This window comes from Sceloporus occidentalis, unplaced genomic scaffold (genome assembly GCF_023333645.1).
Source record: "Sceloporus occidentalis isolate IW3139 unplaced genomic scaffold, rSceOcc1.0.p SCAF_10, whole genome shotgun sequence".
Lineage (NCBI taxonomy): Eukaryota > Metazoa > Chordata > Lepidosauria > Squamata > Phrynosomatidae > Sceloporus > Sceloporus occidentalis.
The window spans coordinates 38,087,286-38,109,805 of NW_028316990.1; the positions used below are offsets into that span (position 1 = coordinate 38,087,286).

General features: G+C 46.1%; 2 protein-coding genes across 4 annotated transcripts in view; one reads left to right on the top strand and one right to left on the bottom strand.

The window, feature by feature from the left end:
- The window catches only part of LOC149306525 (sodium/mannose cotransporter SLC5A10-like), a 42,169-nt gene that overhangs the window by 8,526 nt on the left and 11,123 nt on the right, over positions 1 to 22,520 (top strand). For both annotated transcript variants that reach the window (XM_089476766.1, XM_089476768.1), the window contains 2 exons: positions 2,088 to 2,293; positions 4,625 to 4,760. In XM_089476766.1, the coding sequence (XP_089332892.1) occupies positions 2,088 to 2,293; positions 4,625 to 4,760 (342 nt within the window). The remainder of the gene's footprint in view (positions 1 to 2,087; positions 2,294 to 4,624; positions 4,761 to 22,520) is intronic.
- Positions 105 to 21,827, bottom strand: LOC149306526 (scaffolding CK1 anchoring protein G-like). Of its 2 annotated transcripts, none has more exons than XM_089476764.1 (5): positions 21,348 to 21,827; positions 12,734 to 12,901; positions 8,728 to 8,852; positions 6,756 to 8,268; positions 105 to 2,841 (listed from the first exon to the last, which is right to left on the bottom strand). In XM_089476764.1, the coding sequence occupies exons 1-5, from the start codon at positions 21,825 to 21,827 to the stop codon at positions 2,434 to 2,436; spliced, it is 2,694 nt and encodes an 897-aa protein (XP_089332890.1). In that variant the 3' UTR covers positions 105 to 2,433. The 2 variants fall into 2 exon arrangements, with proteins under 2 accessions (XP_089332890.1, XP_089332891.1); XM_089476765.1 differs by having other exon boundaries at positions 2,497 to 2,841; positions 6,832 to 8,268.

Consider the following 22,520-nt stretch of genomic DNA (forward strand, 5'->3'; position numbering starts at 1 on the left):
ACCTTCCTCTCCTTTCTTTTGCATTTGGAAAACCCAACGTTAAAACAAATCGCAGTGATGCAAAGTAATAAAGCAGACTTCCACCCATTTCTTATCGACAGGATTGTAGAAATTTTATTTTCACTTTTTACATTTTGTAAACAATTTCTCTGGAGGCTGAACAGCATCTACTTTCTTAAAAGCTCAGTTTTCTTTTCATATTTTGCAAGTTCTTCCATCTGTGTGGGTTTACCATGCAAAAACGAGCAATAATGCATGGAAAAGCACGTTCCTGTTCTGGTTTATGATGTCTGGGTGTTTGAGGTGTGTCATTTTAATTTCGTTTTACACTGAGGTTGCCAGAATGGTGGCCCAGATTGCCAACACAATGCCACCTTTTGCAAATCAGGGCCAGGACCTGAGATCTTGCAACCCTATGTGGGCACCAGTATGGGATTTTTGACCTTAAGGAGACAAAACACCAGCCCTGCAGTCTATGAGAAAATAGCAGCCGGTCCTCCAGAGCTGGCATCTGTTCTGCTTTGGTCAGGCATCCCTTGAAATAATACTGTGTCCAGTTCTGGGCACTACAATTCAAAAAGGATGTTGAGAAGCTGGAGCGTGTCCAAAGGAGAGCCACCAAAATGGTGGAAGGTCTGAAAATGATGTCCTATGAAGAATGACTTAGGGAGCTGGGTAGGTTTAGCCTGGAGAAGAGATGGTTAAGAGGTGATATGATAGCGTTGTTTAAATATTTGAAGGAGTGTCATATTGAGGATGGAGCAATCTTGTTTTCTGCTGCTCCAGAGAATAGGACCTGGAACTATGGATGTAAGATACAGGAAAAGAGATTGCACCTAATCCAAAATGGTGAAGGGTCTGGAAACCATGAAGCCCTAAGAAGAAAAGTAGGGAGCTGGGTCTGTTTAACCTGGAGAAGAGAAGGTTAAGAGGTGATATGATAGCCCTGTTTAAGTATTTGAAAGGATGTTCTATTGAGGATGGAGTGAACTTGTTTTCTGCTGCTCCAGAGAACAGGACACAGTGGAGCAATGGATGGAAGCTATAGGAAAAGAGATCCCACCTCTACATTAGGAAGAACCTCCTGAAAGTAGAAAGCTGTTCAACAGTGGAAGATGTTGTTTTGGAGAGTGTCGGAGTCTCCTTCTTTGGAGGCTTTTAAACAGAGGTTGGGTGGCCATCTGTCAATGGGGATGCTTTGATTGTGTATTCCTGCATGGCAGAATGGGGTTGGACTGGATGACCCTTGGGATCTCTTTCAACTCTGTGAATCAGTTCAAGCTTGTTCCAAGCCCTAGGGTTTCCAAGCCAAACCCCGAGTGCTGGAGATGGCCTCTAGCAATCTCATTTTAAGCGCTATGCATTAAGCGTTGACCACAGTTGCTTATACTTCCCCATTCATTCAAATACACAGACTCTCTCTCTCCTGTTTGCAAATTTGGAAAGACATCTTAACTAAAGAGTCTGTTCCCAGATCAAGCTGAAATGGGTATTGTGGGGATGTGGGAATTATTCCTTTTCACGTCACAGGTTAGTTGCATAGATGACCTATCTATCGCCTTCGCGCATGGCACAAATGTCTTTGGATAAATGAACGAAGCCAGCGATTCCCAAACTTTGGTCCTCCAGATGGTTTGGACTTCAGCTGCCAGAATTCCCAACTCTCTGAAGTCAAAGGCTTTTGTGGCTGGGGTTTTCATGCTATGTGGCTATGTTCTAGAAGAGTTTATTCCTGAGGTTTCGCCAGCATCTGTGATGCTGCAATTCTTGACCAAGTTGGCAAGGGATTTGGGTAGCTTAAGTCCAAAACATCTGGAGGACCAAAGTTTGGGAACCACCGAATTAAGCTTTGAAAATTGGAGCAAGCTGCCCTTCTCTTTGCTGAGCCGGAAACTGCAACGCATCCTTTCCCTCTTGCCAGAACTCCTCAAAAATGGAGAATTTGCACCTTTATCTCCCATCTGCACATGATCGATTAAAACTGGAGACTCATGGCTGAGCCCTGACAACCCCCAAATGCATCCTTTCTTGACCCCTTTTTCGTTGGCTTACTTTCCCCCCCCCGTCCTCCTATCTTTCTTCCTTAGCTTTCCACAAGATCGGTGGCTACTCCAACCTGGAAGAGGCCTACCTAAAAGCCATCCCGTCGAAGACCATCCCCAACGCAACCTGCCACCTGCCAAGACCTGACGCCATGCGCCTTTTCCGAGACCCCGTCTCTGGCGACCTCCCTTGGACCGGCATGACTTTCGGCCTCTCGGTTTTGGCCACCTGGTACTGGTGCACGGACCAGGTAAAAGGAAACTTTGCAGCCGACCCCAAATCCCCATTCGGCTAATGCACAAAGACCTCCTTTCCATGGTTTTCCGAAGCAAAGGGGTTTCTCTTAAAAGCAGCCAAAAGTCCCAATGGAGACGTCACTCTCCTGGCTCTTCATTGATCCTTGCGGCTGGTGGAGCCCTGGGGCCGCCGTTTGGCGCTGGACCATTGGCTTGCCTTGTTTTTTAGGTGTTTGGACTCTGAGAGTTTGGATAAAGGGATGCCCAAGGGGGTCTTTATTTCTTCCGGTGCCCTTTGGCTTTCTTGGAATGGGAAGAGGGCATTACTGGTGGTTGGCGACTGGGCCTCTGTTCCGAATCCTTGGGAGAAACGGCGCGGTTGGGAGTTTTTGCTGGAAGCGAAGGTTTTGCTTTGCCAGTACGGCTGGCCAGCTGGGTTTGGGGTGAAGTTTTTGGCCCGTTGGAATTTGCTATCTTCTGAGCTTTTCCCTTCTGAGGTCCCACTTTTTCCTTTCCTTGGGGACATTTGCAGCCTGGATCCGTAGCAGAACAACTGTGGTCCCTGCAGAACGGATGAGAAACGGAGCAAAAACATGAAGTTGAAGGCTTTCACGGCCAGCATCCATAGATTTTGGGGTCTATGTGGCCATGTTCTAGAAGAGTTTATTCCTGACGTTTCGCCATCTTCAGAGAAGATGCCATCCACAGATGTTGGCGAAAGATCAGGAATGAACTCTTCTAGAACATGGTCACAGACTGAAAAACCCATATCTATGGAGCAAAAATAGCTTATGGGAAGTGCTGGCTTTCGCACATTACACGGCCCAGTGATATTTACTTATTTAAATATTTGTTTCTCGCTCTGTGTCTCTAAAATTATATCAGAACAATTTAAAATCGTAATTTGAACTGCGAACTCCGGATCATCCATGCGTTTGTGGGTTTCTGCGCAACCTGGAGAGTGAAGAAAACGGGCAGAAATAAAGATCAATTCATCGTAAATGTGATTCTGGAAGAAGGTTCTGCAGATATACTCTGGGCTGCCAAAATAAATAAATGCCAAATCTGAGAGCAAATCAAACCTGGAAGCTAAAATAGCTAAACAGAGAGATTCGGTCGTTTCAAATCAATAGAAGCCCATTAAAATCATGCAATTCAATTTGTTGTTGTTGGTGTTGCTATATTTATTTCTATCCTGCCCTTTCCCCTGGGACTTAAAGTGGCTTAAAACAAGTTAAAAAACCATAAGCTACGAAAGTTAAAATGAGATTAAACCCTCCAAAAATTAAAACCAGGTTAAACACACATATATCATTCAACACAAACAAGGTTTATAAGTCAAAACCAGTACTTTGAACTCCAAAACGTTTGGAGGAGCAAAGTCTGGGAACTTAGAGGAATGCAATAGCAAATCTCAGAGCGTTGGGTCAGGACTCTGGGTGGTCCGTGTTCGAATCCCGCTCAGCCATGAAAAGCCACTGAGAGACACTGGGAAAGTCATGCTCTCTCGGCAACCTTTGGAGGAACACCTTTCCAAGAAACCCGATACGTTGGCCTTAGGCTTGGCGTAAGTAATCTGAAGGCACACAAGGACAACAAGCAAACATCTTTCTGGCCTGACCCTCGGAGGTTGGAGCATCAACGCCTTTTAGAGAGTGACTTCTGGACGTGTTGAAACAAATGAGCAAAATTGCAAATATTTGGATTGCAATGCAGAAAGTGTTAAGGCACCACACCTGATCGGCAAACAGGGACCCAAACAAAAGGCTCCGATTACGGCTCTAGGGCTTTCCTTTTCAGTTTGTCCTCTTCTTTTCCCTGACTCAACCATCTTATATATCACTAAGGATATATGTCTTTTAACTCTTTCGTCCTCTTACGCGAGGGTGACATTTTAATGATTTTAATTGCATTTTATTGTACTGCATTGTATTATAGTTTTGATGTTAGATGGATTTCTTTTAAGGAAAGGGATAGTGGGATTTATTATATTGCACTGTATGGCTTTGATGATGTAAGCCGCCTCGATCTTATGGAGAAGCAGGATAGAAATACATTTGTTATTATTATTATCAATGAAAATATTAGGTGATAAACAAAATGTTGTTCACGGGTCTTCCAAAAATAAAACTGGAAAAAGGAACAAAACCAGTGACTTTCTGGTCTTTTTAATTGGTTTGGATGCAGCCAAACTTGCAAGACGAAGTGGAAGCTAATTCCCTGATCTGTTAATATTGTGAGTGGCTCTGGGTCTCAGTTCTGGGAAAAGAGGGGTATATAAATAATAATAATAATAATAATAATAATAATAATAATAGCCCATGTAACCTTGTCTTTCCTTTCAGGTCATCGTCCAAAGGTCTCTCTCTGCAAGAAACCTGAGCCATGCCAAGGGAGGCTCCATCCTTGCCAGCTATTTAAAAATGCTGCCCATGGTCCTCATCATCATGCCAGGGATGATAAGCCGGATCCTGTATCCAGGTAAGAGGAGAGTTAAATCTCTATAGAGGAATATCAGAGGAGTCAACACTTTAATTTTCTTTCTAGCACTCGGAGACAGAGCTGGAAAACAATTCCATTTAATCTCATTTTTTAGTTGCCAGTTTCAAATTAAGCCTCATTTTAGGCCGCATCCGCACTGCAGAAATAATCCAGTCGGACCCCACTTTAACTGCCATGGCGCTATGCTGAGGAATTCTGGGAATTGCAGTAGAGGCCACAGCAAACAAGAAATCCCAGGCTTCTGTAGGATGGAACTATGGCCATTAAAAGTGGTCGTATCATATTGTGGTCATGATGACAAAAATTTATTAATGAAGGAGAATGCACAATCCAGGAGATGCTGCAGCTGTTTGCTTTTGCCTGAGCCAACTGGGAAGAGCAATACTCTGCCCTCTCCTCTCCTCTCCCCTTTCTGAGTTAACTGAGTGCAAAACACTTTTAAATTCAGTTTGCAGGAATTGAAATAAGCATAAAGTGGGAAAAGAGGGAGGAGGAGAGAGAAACCGGGACATTTTTAAAGCAGCTGAGAAAGTGGGACGGCAGAGGATGAATTGGGAATATTCCTGCCAAATTGGGAACGTTGGTAGGTTTGCAATAGAAATAAGTTAAGGAGAAAGGGGGAAAGCAGAAGGAGGATAGGGAAACCAGGCCATTTTAAAAGCAGCTGAGAAAGTGGGACGGCAGAGGATGAATTGGGAATAGTATTACCCAGCTGGGAAAATTGGTGGGTTTGCAATTGAAGTAACCAAGGACAAAGGAGGAGAGGGAAACTGGGGCATTTGAAAAGCAGCTGAGAAAGTGGGACGGCGGAGGATGCACTGGGACTGTCCCTGCCAAATGAGGACACTTGGAAGGGTGTGAGACACATGCTGGTTTTAAAATGGCTTTTGGTTTTAATGGTTTTGAGAAACGGCCTTTGCATTCCTTGGAACAAAGGTGCCGGGCGCCTTTGTCGGAGGCATTTGAAACCGTCTCCCTTTATGAAGCTCTTTGCAAGCAAAACAGAAACCGGCCTCTCCTCCTGACCCAGTAAAAAGCCTGGACACGTCAGAGCGAGGGACGCTGCTTTGTCAGCAGGGATGGGAAGGAGAGGCGTCTTGTGGGCACACGCCCCAGCCTTGCAAAAGCCGGCCGGCCCTTGGCTGCTGGTGGCTTTGGAAACCGCCCAAGGAGCACCTTCGGCGGCCAGATCATTCGGCCTGAGCTTTAACCAGGGCGCCACCTTCTCTTAGAAGATCTCCTTGTGTCAACCTCATGTGCGTTCTTACTCACAACAAAGGACACGATCCATGGGAGATAGACCTTTGGGTGAGGCACCCATTGAGCCGAGCCAAAGCGGCACCAAAAATGTCGGAAGAGGCTGGCCAAATGTGCCGTTTCAACACTAGGCAACACTATCTTCGGAAATGCCCTCTCTCTGTATATATATGTCCCCAAGACAAAAGTCCTTCGGGGTAATATTCTCCATTCCCTTACAAATCATTCACCTCTTGAGCAAATTGGCATGTTATTAGCAGGCGGCGACAACATATATATTACCGAAATGGTGTCAAAATTTGCTCTGGCTGCAAGTAATAAGTGAAGAGTGAGATATCCAAAATCATTAGTATTGTCAGTAAAGAATGCTATTGGGCTGGTTTGTCAGAACTATGCTTTAACCTTGTTGCATCTGCATACTCTTGGCAAATTTTTGTTTTGCCATCTCTGTTTTGCATTTGGTGCCAAATTTTTAAACATTATTTGGCCACCTGGCTTTTATTTAAAGTGTCTGGAACCGAAACAGCTTATAGTTCCTAGGAAGAAAGTTTCACCTCATTTGAAAAATAAATGAATAGGGATACAGTGTGTGAAACCTTTTTGTGGACTCTTTGGTTGCACTGATTTGCAAGCCCTAGGTCTTTTTTATGACACATAAAAAGGAAAACCAGAATCAATCATTATTGCATAGACAAAGTTAACAACAGATCATCCTACCTGTGGAGCATTGCTCAGACAGGTATTGAAGCCGTCGGGTAAAGCATGCAGGTTACGTCCCCTTCCCAAAACGCACCTCAACTCCTCCACGCCATCGCTCTTCCGCCTTCTCTGCCGGGCTTCTTCCAGAGCCAAGTTCAAGAGGGGCTGAGGGCCACCAAGTGGACTGACAAAGGTCCCCCGACTCATTTGGGGTTCACTTAACTTCCTCTGCAAAGGAGGCTGGTGGTGGTCCAGGCCTCCATTGAGGAGTAAGTCCGAATTGGTCCTCCGCAGAAGTCCAGAGTGATCCCTTGCCTCAAAATACTCATCTGAGACAGAGGATGTGTTGGAGTGGAGGTAGCTGTGGTTGGCGGAGCTGCTGGACAAACTCCCTTGACTGCTGAACACTGCAAAGTCCTCCTCGTCTTCTCCTTCTTCTGTCTCGTCTTGCACCCCGTTGACCGGATGGACCACCGTGTCTTCGGACACAGCCTCCTGTCTGCTCAATTGGCGACAGTTCCCAGGAACGTGGCTTCCTTCTCCGTTGCCGACTGCGTTGGATCCGTTGCTTTCCAGTTGCTGCGTTTGGTGACCCTCTTCCCTGGTTGTGTCTTCCTTGGTGCTTTTTTGGGAGATCAAGTCTGTCACAGGGACTGTCCTTGGTTTTGGGATTGGAGGAGTTGCACCATTGTGGTCGGTTTGGTCTTGGCTTTGGCCTTCCAAGCGTTGCTTCAAGTGTTGACTGTTGGCCAAAGTAGCAAAGGTTTCTCCGTTCGTCGGTTTCCCTCCATCCTTTTTGGCGGGGTTGTCTATAAGTTCGGTCGGGGCCTCTTGGTTTTGGGTTGGGGGGTTGTGGTCATCTGGCCGGTGGGGAGAAGCAGGGGTGGGATGGTGGCCATGGCCCTTTTTGGTTTCTTGCGCTTTCTGCTTGAGCATCTGCCTGTGTTGGGCGTTGGCCTGGGAGACGTCGCATACCTTGATCCGGTTCATCTGGGACAGCTGGATGTTTTTGATCTTGGGGTCGATGATGTTGATGTAGCCCAAGATTTCACTCCCGGGTTCCGGGTCGGGCTCAACCCAAGTGGGCAAGTAATCGAACATGTTGGCCTTCTCCAAGTTCAAGAGCCCTGGATGGATGGGGGGAACCATTTCTAGGACCTCGCTTGGACGCTCGGACACCCGGCCTTCCGGAATGGCTTTGCCCTTGGCCTCCACTCTTTGCCGTCCGGTGAGGTTCTTGTCGCTGCTGGCCTTGCCGTTTACGATCTGCTCAGCACTCTTTGCCTTGACCAAGGCATATTTGGGGTTGACCATTTTCTTGGCCATGGCTTGGTTGTCTTGGTTCACAGGCACGATGGACGGGAGGGTCAGGGGCTCCGGTTCAGGTTCATCGTCCATGGGGATGGACTTCAAGCTGACCCCTCGGGACAAGAGGTACAATTCCTGGAACTGCTTGTCGAAGGCCTCCACTACTTGACCAGAGAGGACCGAAATGACGTTTCGGTCGGTTCGGGCGGCAGACCAGGTGAAGCTGGAGCAGAGAGAAAAATAAAACCACTCATTATTCTAAGCCTAACAAATGATTCCTTTGACTGAAGTTAAGTACAATGAAAAACGAGTTAAAGTTTGGCTAAAACAAGCAGCTCTGATGGGAAAAACATAATCTTGCAGAAAGGAGGAATCCAAAAACAGGAATTCTTGCATTCCCTGGATTAATGTCTGCTGCAAAAGTAATGCCAGCTGTGCGCAGTCTCTGCTGTGATAGTGCAAGCTTTTGGGTTGCACAGAGGTTTTTTGTTGAGTGTTAAAAGATCTACTTTCAGATACAACCCACTATAAAATTGAAACACAAAAAAGCCAAGAAGTTTGTGCAAATCCTCTCCTCTGCTTGCTCAGCGTCTGCGGAAGAGGCGTCGCAAGCTTTCAGGTTGCACTGGGCTCTTTATTGAACTTTGGGGGAGCAAGGGAGTTTTTTTGTCCCGTTTTGTACCTGTAGGATCCACACATGGCTTTGTCGCCGTCCACAAACATGAACTTCTGAGCCAAAGCGCCCTTGAACCTGGTGGCTGAGCGGGTGAAAAACTCGGTCCCTCCGGTGGTGCGGACTCTGAGGTTCTGCGGAAGCAAGAGAAAAGCAGAGGAATGAGAAAGGAAGTGTATCCAGGAAGCAAATGGAAAAGGAGTTTTTGCAAAATTCATTCCCGACTTATGGAAAGTCCTTCCATGGAAAACCGAAGGAGAACGTATCCATGGTTTTCTAAGCAAGATTTGTTCAGGGAGGTTTGCCATTGCCTTCCTCCGAGGCTGAGAAAGTGTGACTCGGACAAGGCCGGTCTGTTCCCATGCCCAACTAGGATTCGAACCCTGGTCTCCAGGAACGGTGGGATATAAATCCGATTATTTCCAATAATCATTTATTTTTATTTAATTTATACCCTGCCCTTCAGCCCTGAATAATAACCATCATCGGGTGCTTCTACATTGCAGAAATAGTGCAGTTTGACAACACTTTGACTGGCATGGCTCCGTCCGACTGATTCCTGGGATCTGTAGTTGCACAAGGCGAAATTCTTGGTAACTCTGGGGAAGTCACACTCTCTCAGCCTCAGAGGAAGGCAAAGGCAAACCCCATCAGAAGAAATCTTAGTATTCTAGTTAACAATTGGGACATTGCACCACAACGGCTCTCAGTTTTAGACGTGCTTTTTCCCTTGGCTCCTTCCCTGAAATTTCGGATTTAGACGCAACACTGCCGCAATGTGAGCTGCTGACTTTTAGCGCTGGTGCGAATTACAATTAAGCCTCTCCAAAGACAGGTCAAACTTGTTCATCTCCTGCTTTAATGGGCTGCTGGCTGCCTCCCACCCAGTTTTTCCAGCCATGGCGAAAGCGGGGATGCTCATTTCATCAGCATCCATTTCGTGGGTTTATAGTTTGGGTAAATGGGGCTCGACCGCAGCGTCTTGGCAGCCGAATCCAAGATTAACATATAATTGTTATTCAAACAAAAATCCACCAAACAGTGATACCTTTATAAGCCATATATAGATATATAGATATATATAGATATAGATACACACACACACACACAAATGGAGCGGAACTTGCAAGTTATTGCATGAATGATTAGCAAATGCAATTGCACAAATAAAGCGATATCGGAAATGGATGTCGCTTAAATCCCGAAAGTAAACAGATGCGCATTGATGCCTCTTTGTGACCACTTTAACGGCAGGGTTTGCTCGACATTGTGTAAAACCGTTACACGTCATTATGTGATTTTCCCAGGATATTCATGGGACAAACACCCGATCTCCTTGGTGTGATAAACTCCAATGGGTTTATCATAGGATTCAAGCCTCAATTCCTCCCTGTTTCTGGCTGTGACAGCATTTAAAAACTTTCTGCTAACTCAAGGCAGCTGATAGCAAAGGCAATGTAATTTAATGCAATTAATTTAGTTTTATTTCTTGCACAGAAAAGAGAAAAAGCGTCTCTCCTCCAGGCAATGAACTTTCTTGTCATTCAACAGTTTCGGATCAAAATGGTGCTTTGAGCCAAAAGGTGGTCAGATTTAAGTTGTCTGCAATATATATATATTTTCTTTTGGAACAAGAGCTATTAAATAATTAAGCCACGTTTCCCTTCCTCCGGCGTTTTGAACCCACGACTTTGCAGCTTCCCCCCCCCAAGGGAAGTCTTTATAAAGGAAAGCACAACCCGGTTGTCATGTTTTGCAGGCGGGGGCCATGATGGATTGCAACTCCCATAAATCCGTCACTCACCTCCGAAAACGGAGGGCGTGCAAAATGAGAAAACCGGCTATTTGGAGGTTGAGAAATCCTGTCTGGGAAACACGGTTTTCTTAAAAGACGGGAAGGACGGGAAAATCCAGAGCGAGGTTTTCTCTCCCAACGATTCTATCTATAGCCTTTGGCAAAGTCACTTAAGGCTTGTCCCGACAATGGCAAAGCAAAGCTGACAGTTTTTATTTTCGCAGATGGAGCGTTCAACTGGCAATGGCAGACCCAGATTCCTTCCTAAAAGTTTGCATCGCAATATATTATTATTATTATTATTATTATTATTATTATTATTATTATTATTAAGCTGCCTTCCCCAGGAAAGGATGCAGCTGGGGCATCAGCCAAACCTTTCCAAGGTTCCCAAGTCTGTATTTCTTTGGGCCAGTTGTTCCACAATCCCGTCATTGTTCCAAAAAGCGTCATAAAGGGAGGCTGTGGACCGGCCGATGGGCTTGGCACCGGCTTTGAAGGTTGTGATGGTTTGTTTCCTTTGTCTGGCTACAGATGACGCAAAGCCAGGGGACAGTGCCTTTTGTCAAGGCAAAGAAGGACGTTCCTGGCAGTGTCTACTTTGAGGCATTTCCCCTTAAGAGAGAAAGAGCCAGATTTGGCACCTGGCTCACTTAAAATGTTAAATTTTAATGTTCCTTTTTAACACTCAGCCAAGCTGGAAAAAAGCAACCATTGCAAAAACACCTAAGTAGCCATCTATTTGCAGCAGTGGGGGAGAAATAATAATAATTATTATTATAATAATTAATAATAATAATAATAATAATAACAACAATAATATCTCAGCTTCCTCCTCTTCCAACCGCCTTCATTAAGTAAGATCTGTTTGTTTAATCTGCCAATCGGAAGAAAAGCAGAAGCAAACACCCAAAGACGGATGGGTGGCGAGGAGGGAATGACCTGATCTCCGCTTCTGCAAAGGGCTGAATCATTTGGCAAACAACTCTCTCCAATAGCTTGCAATCTTCTTGAGCTGGGCATCCTCCCAGTATATTGGTATATTGAACCCTGGCACCTGCTTGACCAAGTTTACCCAGTGCAAGAGATGGCAACCTTGCTGCCCAATTCTGGGAAGGGGGCATAAAATGAAGGCATTGCCATCCCATAAGTTTTTGGAATAACCTGGTGCCCACTTCTGCAAAGGGCTGAATCATTTGGCAAACGGTCCTCTCTAATAGCTAGCAATCTTCTTGAGATGGGCATCCTCCCAGCCCTTGCTGACAAGAGATTCAAACCCTGGTCTCCAGAGTCGTAATCCAAAATCACTCAGTGCACCGGTTTAAGGATCTCCGCCGATGAGTCAATCCCATGCGCCGTGACACCTGAGAGTTTGACACAGAAAAGGCCAAAGGCCAAAACTCAGGCGGTTTCATTTTTTAAGCCTGTGGTTGTACTTTAACCCCCGGGGATCATAAACAATCCACCTTTGGGCTCCGAAGTGCACTTGGAAGGAGGAAGGTATTTTTGCCCCTTTAACCTCGGTTTGGCTGTTTTTATTTTGCAATCTGAGCATAGGCTTTGCCCAGGGGCATAGTAAACATTGCGCCAAGGAAGAGTTGGACGAAACCTGTTTGCAAAGAAGGGGAGATAGACAATGGCTGAGAAAGAGTCTTCGTAAACAAGAGGGTTTTGATAGGGTTGGCGCAGGGGAGAGGAATTGCCCCTGCATCCCATTTGGATACCATTTGATGCCCTCCATCACTTCTTTGGGGCATTGGGGTGGAGGGGCAAATGCCATGCCCTGTAGGTCAGTAGTTCCCAAACCTTGGTCCATTTGTTTTGGACACCAGATCTCAGAAACCCCAGCCAACTTGTCCAACAGTCAGGACTTATGGGAACTTAAGTCCAAAGCAAATGGAGGACCAATGATTGGGAATGCCTTGCCCTCCTTTGCAGTTATGACATCTGGTCATCCTGGTTCATGAGGCCTAGAAACGGAGAAATTGCTGGCATCCAGGGCATGCTTCCTCTCCTCCGGTGCCACAGATGCGTTCTTCCAGCCAACCTCCCAGGCTTATTTTAAGGTTTGGCTGGGATAATGCATGCAAAGCGCCTCGGCATATAATGAATACATGTCGGTTCTGAGACGCCGGTGACACCCTGGCTTGCAAAAAAAGAGAAAGCAACTGATGCTACAAGAGATGTATTTGCTTTTGAAATGCCACAGGCCAGCCTTACCTTTAGGTGCCCGCCATGCATCTGGGCTCGCTCGCACATCTGGAGGAAATATTTCAGGTTGGACTCGTCCACAATGATGTAGATGGCCACTTTCCGCTTGAACCCAGCATCCAGGAGGTCCTTGAAGATGTCCACATCGGTGAACATGTCCATGACCACAGCCACAACCTGCGGAGGGGGAAGAACAGGACCATTAGGGGATATAGAGCATTAAATGGGAGACTGCCAATGAAAGCCAGGCGCCATAAGGCTCTATTCCAGAGGAAGGAACTGGGAAAACCAGCTCTGAGTCTTCCTTGCCTAAGAAAACCCAATGAAAAATGCATGGGGTTGCCATAAGTCAACAGGGAAACTGAAGGAACACATACACACAATGCATCCCACTTGGGCTATTTAATATCAAGGATGCCTGTTTTTCAATGCCAGAAGTGGATTTTGGGGCATTTCTTTGCCAGTCTCTGTGGTCCTATAATGGCCCATGGGCCTGCCACTATTGCCCACCCTTATGCCATCTTTTCCCTAGCTTATCATTTTTGGGGGAGGAAGGTTATGAGAGTTTGTTTTAGGGTGGGCTTCATGTTTGGATCTATATAGCCTCCTTTCCAAAGGAAGGATGAAGCTGGCTGGGTTTCAGGACAAAAGCTGCTTCCAGGTACTTCCAGGGTCAGATGTTTCAAACCCTTGTCCTGGAGTTTGGTATGTGGAGGTAGACTGCTATTGAGTGGGGAGGCTTGGTTTAGTGGGCACAGCATAGGACCAGCCCTGTTGGACGAACCTGGTGGCTCCATCCCTATTTATACTACTATTCCTATGTGGAAAGCATGGGGACACCTGTGGTTTGCCTCTCTCACTCCATTTAATCCTCAGCGGTGTCACTAAGGGTGTGCGGAGAGTATGAACCGCACTAGGTGCCAACTCAAAGGAGGGTATGACACCCAGATGGGCCTTCCCTTCACTCTCTTGGACGCGGGAGCCAAGGCTCCAGAGAAAAATGGGCAAGGCTGCGTGACCGTTTGCCTTCTCTGATGCTGTGTCTCACTTGGATGAAAGTACCGAGGCACCAGAGAATGAGGGGCAAGGGTGCATGCCTCTTTTCTAGTGCTGTGTCTAAAACAAGGGAGCAAAGGCACCAAAGAAGAAGGGGCACAGGTGCATGCCCCTTCCACCTTCTCTGGTGCAAGGGATTGTGCGGGTGAGAAAGCCAAGACACCAGAGAAGAAGAGGCAAGCATGTGTGCCCCTTCTGCCTTCCCTGGTGCCAAGTCTTGTTCGGACAAGGGAGCCAATGCACCTGAGAAGAAGGGGCAAGGGCGCATGTACCTTCTGCCTTCTCTGGTGCCGTCGCTTACTTGGATGAGAGATCCAAACCCCTGGAAAAGAAGAAGGGGCACGGGTGCATGCCTTTCCAACTTCTCCGTGCCGTGTCTCTCTCGAACAAGGGAGCCAAAGCACCAGAGAAAGAGGGGCAAGGGCACATGCCCTTTCCGCTTCCTCCGATGCCACGTCTCAAACAAGAGAACCAACGCACCAGACAAGAAGGGGCAACGGCACATACCCCTTCTGCCTTCTTCAGTGCCATGGCTCTGCACCAACGCTAGACATGCCACTGCCCACAAAGCTAGGCTCATTTACTTGGGAGTAAGCATCGCCAGCATCCCGGACCTTGTGGAGGCATAACTTAGGATGGATCATGTGTGGAGACTTTTTATTGTGCCTCCCTCTCTTCTCGTGGTTTTGAATCATCCCGATTATCTCGCACCCAGGGCCTTTGATTCCCAGATAATGAAAGGCGCCCTATAAATGAATGGCTCATTAACTTGGCATTGCTTCCTTTCTGCGGGAGACTGACCTACCTGGGACCAATTGGGAAACCGAGGCACGCGGCAAAAGGCCTGAATGCATTGCATAGAAACATTACAAAGCCACGCTGCTAAACGCAGACCTGCAGATTGTATCGTCTTTCTCCTGACATACTTTGGGAGCCTCAACTCACAGCCCTTTAATCATCTTTATAGTCATCCGGAATAATAATTGGTAGCCTCTGTGTAGCACAATTGCGCATAGTTAAACTATGGAATGCTCCGCCACAAGATGGAGGGAGCAGTCAGCAACGTTCAAAGGGTTCGGGTTCGACAAACAGGATGGGACTATCAACTTTAACTGGTCATGAGGCTGATAAGATTGTCTCCAGTGAATACCTGAAATGCACCAGACCCTATCTGATCTTGGAAGCTAAGCAGGGCCAGCCCTGGTTATTATGTAGATGGGAGACCACTAACTAATACCAGGTGCTGGAGGCTGTATTTCAGAGGAAGGTACTTGCAAAACCACCTCTGTTGAAGAAAACCCTACAAAATTCATGGGGTTGCCATGGGTCGATAGGGGACTTGACGGCACATAAATAAAGACACATTCAGATCTTAGAAAAGTTCCTTTTGGGGAGGCAAACGCTGAGCAAACCCAGTTAGGTCAACAGCAACTTGAGTTTGCTAAGTAAGGCAGCTCTGTTTGTTTGCAAGTCTTGGCTTCTAGGTGTTGCAATGCTCTTTCTGGGTGTTTGCTCGCTATGTCTGCCTTTGTGCAAGTCCCCAAAGCCATCTTTGAAAGAGGCTTTGCCAGTTCCACTTCCATTCCCTTTCAGAGTCAGGGAGTTTTAAAAATTCCCCTCCGGCAAAAGTGGAAAGTGTTCAGAGCTCTGTGAGCTTTGCAATTGGAGTGAAAGAAAGAGAGAAAGGGAAAGATATTTGCATCAAAGGCCATTAAAAAAGAATCTGCGCACTGACCTCAGATGGAGTGCGCACTTTCCGCATAACTTCCAGTCATAATGTATGGTTTAACAATGCAAATGTGTATAAAGTTGAGTACAGTCTGTGTATATTTGTGTGTGTCTGTGTACAGTATGTGTGTGTGTATTGTTTCTGTGTGTCTATGTAAATATATATATGTATATGTGTATATATAGTTTCTGTGTGTATGTATGTATATATGTGTGTGTGTATATTGTGTGTATATGTATGTATGTGTATATATATATATTGTGTATATGTGTGTGTATATATATATATATAGTTTCTGTGTGTGTATGTATGTATATGTATGTATGTGTGTGTGTGTGTGTGTGTATATATATATATATAGTGTGTGTGTGTATGTATATATATATATATATATATATATATATATATAGTGTGTGTGTGTGTGTGTGTGTGTGTGTGTGTGTGTGTGTACAGTTGCTTGTTGTGGGATTCTTGGGAATTGTAGTTGTATGTGAGACCTTTAGCCGTCTCTGTCAGAGAGCTCTGGTGCCACAACAAGCTACAAATCCCAAAACCCATCATGGCATGGTTCTATTGCAGTTAAAGGGGTTTCAAAGTGGGTTATTCCTGCGGTGCGGATGCCACCGAAGTTATTGCTCCCCACCGACTGGATCATTGCTAAAGGCCTGGCTCTTTTCTGCCCTGCTGCACATTCCTTGGTGTTTCTCACAAACACACAAGCAACCCCAGTTTCCCAGGCTCTGCACTCCTTCCTCCTGGTTGCAGCCGGTCTGCTCCAGGGACAGATTCCAACGCTCCTCTTGTCTTCCTTGCATTCATCTCCACTCGATGGCTGAGCATTTAGAGTATGCTGCCGTCCTGCATTTTTCGGTGGATTAGGGGTTTAGAAAAAGCCTTTTTTAATGTGGCTGAAGGTGAGATGCCTTCCAGGTTGTTTGCAGAACATTTAGAAGAAAGGAACTAGTCATGCCAAGGGCTGCGTGTTCCCTTTTCTTAAACCGAGGCCCATAAAATGTCCAAAATTGCTTGGTTCTCCCTTATCCGAAGCACTTGGCACCAGAAGTATTTGGGATTTGGGGTCTTGGGATATTTTGGATTTGGGAATAAGGGAGACTCAAGCTGTATGAGCATCCATTAAAAACACACACATTATAGATAGGAATGGTTCCTTGCCAGGGAAGCCACAGGTGAGAACAAAGCAAAGCCTGCAACAACCCACAACGCCTGTTTGTTCTCCCCGTCTTTTTCATCTCCCGGCTCCCAAACGCTTTGCGCCCTGTAATTATTTTACCAAGGCTTGCAGTATTGTTTATTTTTGGGGATGAGAGAGAAGAAAATGAACTGACGATGCCAGAAAGAGACAGAGAAAGACGAAATGCAAAGCATCTATTTGGGATGTTGCCTTTTTTTGGTTTATAAGATGCCAAGAGAATGCTCCCTTTCGGATGCATGGCGGCATAGACCAAGGTAAACTCTATAGACCAGACGTGGAAGTGGGTTTGGGACTACAACTCCCATCCTCCCCATTCACTGACATCCAAGCTGAAGCTATAATCTAGCAGCCAGAGTTTACCTTGGTCCAGCACTGTGGTTCCCAGACTTTGGTCCTCCAGATGTGTGTGTGTGTATGTACGTATGTATGTATGTATGCATTAAAATACATTACTTACATCAACCCATGGATAAATTGACTCAGTTTTTTGGGGTCAGTTTTTTAACCTAAATTTCTAGACTTATACATGAGTATATACAGTATATCTTGGCACTTTAGGATCTTGTCCAGTTCTTTCATGGCTGTCATTCCCAGTCTTCTAGTTTCTTGACCGCAGTCGCCGTTCCGACCAACATTTGACCCAAAGTATGGGAACTCTTTTGACTATTTCTATGTCCTCATTCTCTAGGATGAATTCTTGGAGCTAATCCATGGTCATTGCAACATATTTAATGGGTCTTGAGCATCCACGGATTTTGGCATCCACAAGTCGTCCTTAGTATCTGCCGGGGTTTAGACTCAGGACAATTTGTGATTACCAAAATCTGTGGATGCTCAGGTCCCATTAAGTACAATGGCATAGTAAGAGAGTGTCCTTTATATAAAATGGAAAAATCAAGGTTTGCTTTTTGGAATTTATATAGATATCTAAATATTGTAAAGCCATGGATGCTTGAATCCGTGGCTCAATAATCTGTGGATACGGAGGACAGACTCCTCCTGTCTCTGAATCCAAGCCTGGACTACACAACTCTTATGCAAAGGATTAGAAATTCCTTCCTGATTAGAGATGATCTCTTTTTCCACGGAAGGATGCTATCTTTGGAGACCTTTGCCCTTGTGTATGTTCTGGTGTCACTTTATTCTTCTTCTAAACAGCGTAATGTATTTAGCTCAGTCCAATCTTTTTCTGATCTTTGGCGCGGTCAAGGGTCGTTCCCGCTCAAGCCGTCCGGCGGAGGAGAAATGGGGGCCGGATATCTAGGCTCTGTTGTCGTCATAACCGATTTCTCTGTGCAATGATAAGAGGGGGTTTCCTTCTTTTTAAAGCAAATATTACTTGGCGGTAGGCAAAAACAACTAGGATACTTATTTAATTTTATCGAAATGCAGAATTATAGAACTGATAGGGTCCAAAGCAGTGCAAAATCTGCAACTAGGAACATTTTCAAGATGTCTGGATAGTATGTGATGGAGAAGAAGCTTCCACTGATGGACCTTTTGAGTAAGAGAATTCAAACCTATTTGGATTAGGTTCAAGACCCTTAAAGTTCAGGATAAAGATTGGAGTGGGTTGACTGGCCCCAGGTTCGAATTGCTCCAGCGTCCCTAATGCCTCCATGGTTTGAGAAGCCTCCATCCGACGCACAAATTTCCAACTCTTGTTGTTGCTCCTTGGAAGTTGGCATCCGGAGGTAGACTTCCTTTGGACATGGAGTTTGACAGATCCCTCGTGACTAATGCTGATGATTCCTCTTGCATCCGGGGAATGCCCAAAATGAATGGAAGGGTTACACTACAGGATGCTGACGCTGACGGTGCAAATGGACCCACAACTCATTCTGTGTAATGTTTGCACCAAGGCATGCAATCTCATCCGCCCCCGGAGTCAGGAATTCTGGGAGCTGAAGTCCCAAACATCTGAAGGACCAACGTTTGGGAACCGCTGTTGCTGGCATCTATCTCTCCATCTGTCAACCATAATATCTGCGGAAGGATTCAGGAGAAACATGACTCTTGCCCAGTGCTTCTCAAGCTTTAGTCCTCCAAAGGTTTTGGACTGGAGATGCGGCCGCACTGAAGAAATGAAGCAGCTTGGCACCACTTTAAACTTCCACGGCTCAGTGCTGTGGAATCCTGGGATTTGTAGTCTGGTGGGACACTGGCAAGGAAGGCTAAATAGCTCTTGCATGCATGCAAGTTGGTTCCAACTTAGGCCAACCCTAAAGAAACCTTAGGTTTTCTTGGCAAGAGTTGTTCAGAGAGAGTTTGCCATTGCTTCCCTCTGAAGCTGAGAGAGTGCGACTTGCCCAAAGTTACCCAGTGGGTTTCAATTCTGAGCAGGAATCGAACCCTGCTCTCCAGAATCATAGTCCAATGCTCAAACTACTACACTCAGAACGCCATACTAGTGAGATACGGCAGTTAAAGTGGTGTCAAACTGCTTTATTTCTGCTGTGTAGATGCAGCCTTTGACTCCCAGAAGTCCCCTACAGCTTGGCCAAGAGCTGGGTATTCTGGAAACCGGTCTAAAACATCTGGAGAACCATAGTTTGAGGACCACTGTTCCGGCCACACGATCGTTGTTTGGATCCACCGTGAAACCGATGCACAAAAGCTGGGACTGAATGGTGTTTTTAAGCGGAACGTTGTGGGACTTTCCGCAACCGTGTTTGGCATTGCGACCCCAGCGCAGTTTTCGCTCAAGAGGACTCTCTTTCTCAGGAAATGTTTTCCTGCAGGATTGAAAATGGTTGTTTATGATTTATGTAAGGCTTTTAATGAGCAGCGCTTCTTCATCTTGCCTGGTCTTGCAACAGCCTGAGAAGTAGGTCACTCTTGCTCCCATTTTACAGATGGGAAACTGAGATTGCAAGGAGTTGCCTGAGGCCAAATGAACCACAGTGACTCTCTCCGGCTCCGCACCAAGCGGGCAAACATCCGAGAGGGAGACGCTGGCCCATTCTCCCCCCTTTCGGCCTTTCAAAATGGAATACATTGGATTTTTTTCCTGCTTACGTTTCTGCGTACCTGTGACTGCAACCAGAGACCCAGGCGGAACAATAGGAAAGGATGGTTTCATTGTAAATGTGTTTAAATCTGGAATCTGTTTTCACTACTGAGATTCAGGCTAGGAATCTATGAACAACCAGCTCCTAGAATTGGAAGGGACCCCAAGGGTCATCCAGAGGAATGGAATGGACCCCAAGGGTCATCTAAGGAAGGGGACCCCAAGGGTCATCCAGTCTAACCTCTTGGTGAGGGTAGAAATCCATAGCTAAAGCATCCCTGAGGACTGGCAAGTGGCTACCACTCTCTGCTTAAAGATCTCCATTGAAAGAGAGTCCATTTTGTTGTTGTTGTTGTTGTTGTGTGCCTTCAAGTCGTTTCCGACTTATGGCGACCCTAAGGAGACCCTATCATAGGGTTTTCACGGCATGTTTTTTCAGGGGGGGTTGCCATTGCCCTCCTCTGAGGCTGAGAGAGTGTGACTTATTGCCCAAGGTCACCCAGTGGGTTTACATGGCTGAGCTGGGATTCGAACCCTGGTCTCTCCAGAGTGGGGTGGGAACATATTTTCCACGTGGGAGGACAAAAACGCCACGTGTTTCTCTGTGCAGAAAAATCATAGAATCATAAAATCCAAGAATTGGATGGGACCCCCAAAGGCCATCCAACCTAACCCCCTGCCATGCAGGAATACACAGTCAAAGCATCCCTGACAGATGGCCATCCAGGCTCTTTTTAAAAACCTCCAAAGGAAGAGACTCCAGCACCCTCCAAGGCAGCAACGTATGCTATGGTCGAACATCTGTTACCAAATCTTCAAAAGCTTGCATCATGTATTTTGTGCATTTTGGCTGTCCGATTAAAGGTATCACTGAGTTGTGGATTTTGGAAGTTACTGTACTTTATATGGCCAACATGGACAACCCAGAGCAGTTTGGCATGTTCAGATATTATGGAGAAAGCTGCACAAATGTCAATGCTCTATTAACCTTCTTAACAGACATCCCTGACTGTCAGGAAACCCATTTTCCTGAAATGAATGATAGAGACTATTCCTTCTGTTGCAACAAGACAAGGATGAGAGTCTCACTGCTTCTCCATCCGCTTCCTTTTGGTGACGTATGATGACCAACTGTCACCAAAAAACCAGGATAGAACAGACCAGAGGTGGACCAAACTCTCTCTAACCATCCACTTTCCATCCCTCTCCCTGTCCCTTTCCACCATCCATCCTTCCATCTGCTCTTCCTTGCCTTATCTCTTTGGGAGGAGATTGGTTGGATCAATGCCAGAAAGGAGAGATCTGCTCCCAAGTTCGGCTCTCGGCAAGAAAGGAAAAGAGGCAATGAGCTCATCCCAGAAGAGACCAGGCTTGCCTTATGCGTCATCCTCCTCCAGACAAAGCTCTGGAGAAGACCGTGGGCTGGTTAGGTAAAAAGTGTGAGCTCAATTCAAGTCGTTTCCAACTTATGATGACCCTATGGAGACCTTATCATGGGCATGTTTCTTCATAGGGGCTTAGCCATGGCCATCCTGGGACTTAGTCACCCAGTGGGTCTCCATGGGATCCCTTCCACCTGCCCAAAATACACCCAACAAAAGGGCACATCTCTCACCTTCTGGGCTTGGAAGATCATCTTCCGGACAACCTCCTTGATGTGCGGTTGGTAGTCAATGGGGGGCTGCATGTAGACGGTGGCTCGGGTCACCCCACGGTAAGCGATGGTCTCCGGCCACCCTAAGTCCAGTTGCGGGATGGATCGGTCAGACTTCTCTGGCCAATACTCCAGAGAAGGCACCGGTCCTGCTTCTCTGTCTTGGCTATCGGGGTCGAGGCGTTCCTCTCCGTGGCGAATATATTCCAAACTGGGGTCATACGTTTCCAGGTTATCCAGGATCTTTTTGAGCTCCAACTCAGACAAAAAGTCCCGGATGTTCTCTTTCTTGAGGACCTCGTAGTAGGCCTCCGGGCCTTTGGACACCAAGGCTTCCAGCGCCAACCTCTGCTCTTCGCTGTAGAAGAATTCGGGTTTGGATTCGCTGGACCGCCAGTTGACATGACTGTCGTCCAAACACTGGACTTGAGAAAAAGCCATGGCTGTCTCTAGTTACTATTATTTTATATCTATATCTATCTCTATATAATAACACACACACAGAAAAAGTGTCCACCGATAATAAATACAAAAGGAGAGAGTTGTTGAAAGTAATAATTTAGAGTATCCCTGAGTCGAACAACTAGCAGCTAGTAAGGTTTCTATTTGAGCCCTTTCACGGTTCCCTTGTCGACGCTTTCGGTCCTTGCAAAATATAAATATGAATCAGAATCCGCCAGCTCTTAAAAAATGTCGCAATGAGTCTCTCGGTTTTATTTGTCACCTCATCTCCGTGTTAATAATAATAATATTAATTATAATAATTATAATAATAAAGCAAAGCTGGGATGGAAAAAAGGGTTTGCGCAGGTTAATTTCTCTCTCCCCGAATTTTCGCACACAGTTGAGAAGCGACCGAGAGAAGTATCCAGAGCCCTACGAAAATTCACATCAGAACCCCCCAGCCTTCTGCAATCCTTTTCCGCCAGCCGTCCGACGGTCGGCTTTCGCCTCTACCTTTTCCTTTCGAAATCTCCATAAGAAAACGATAAATACATTACGGAACGCGCTGGAATGGAGCAAAAACCGGAGCGGATGGAACCGAGACTTTTGCTCTTTTGTGGTTTTCCAAATCCAAAGTTTCTGGGAAGAGGATTCAAGGGAGGATTCCTTGGCTAAGTCCAGTTCTTCTGG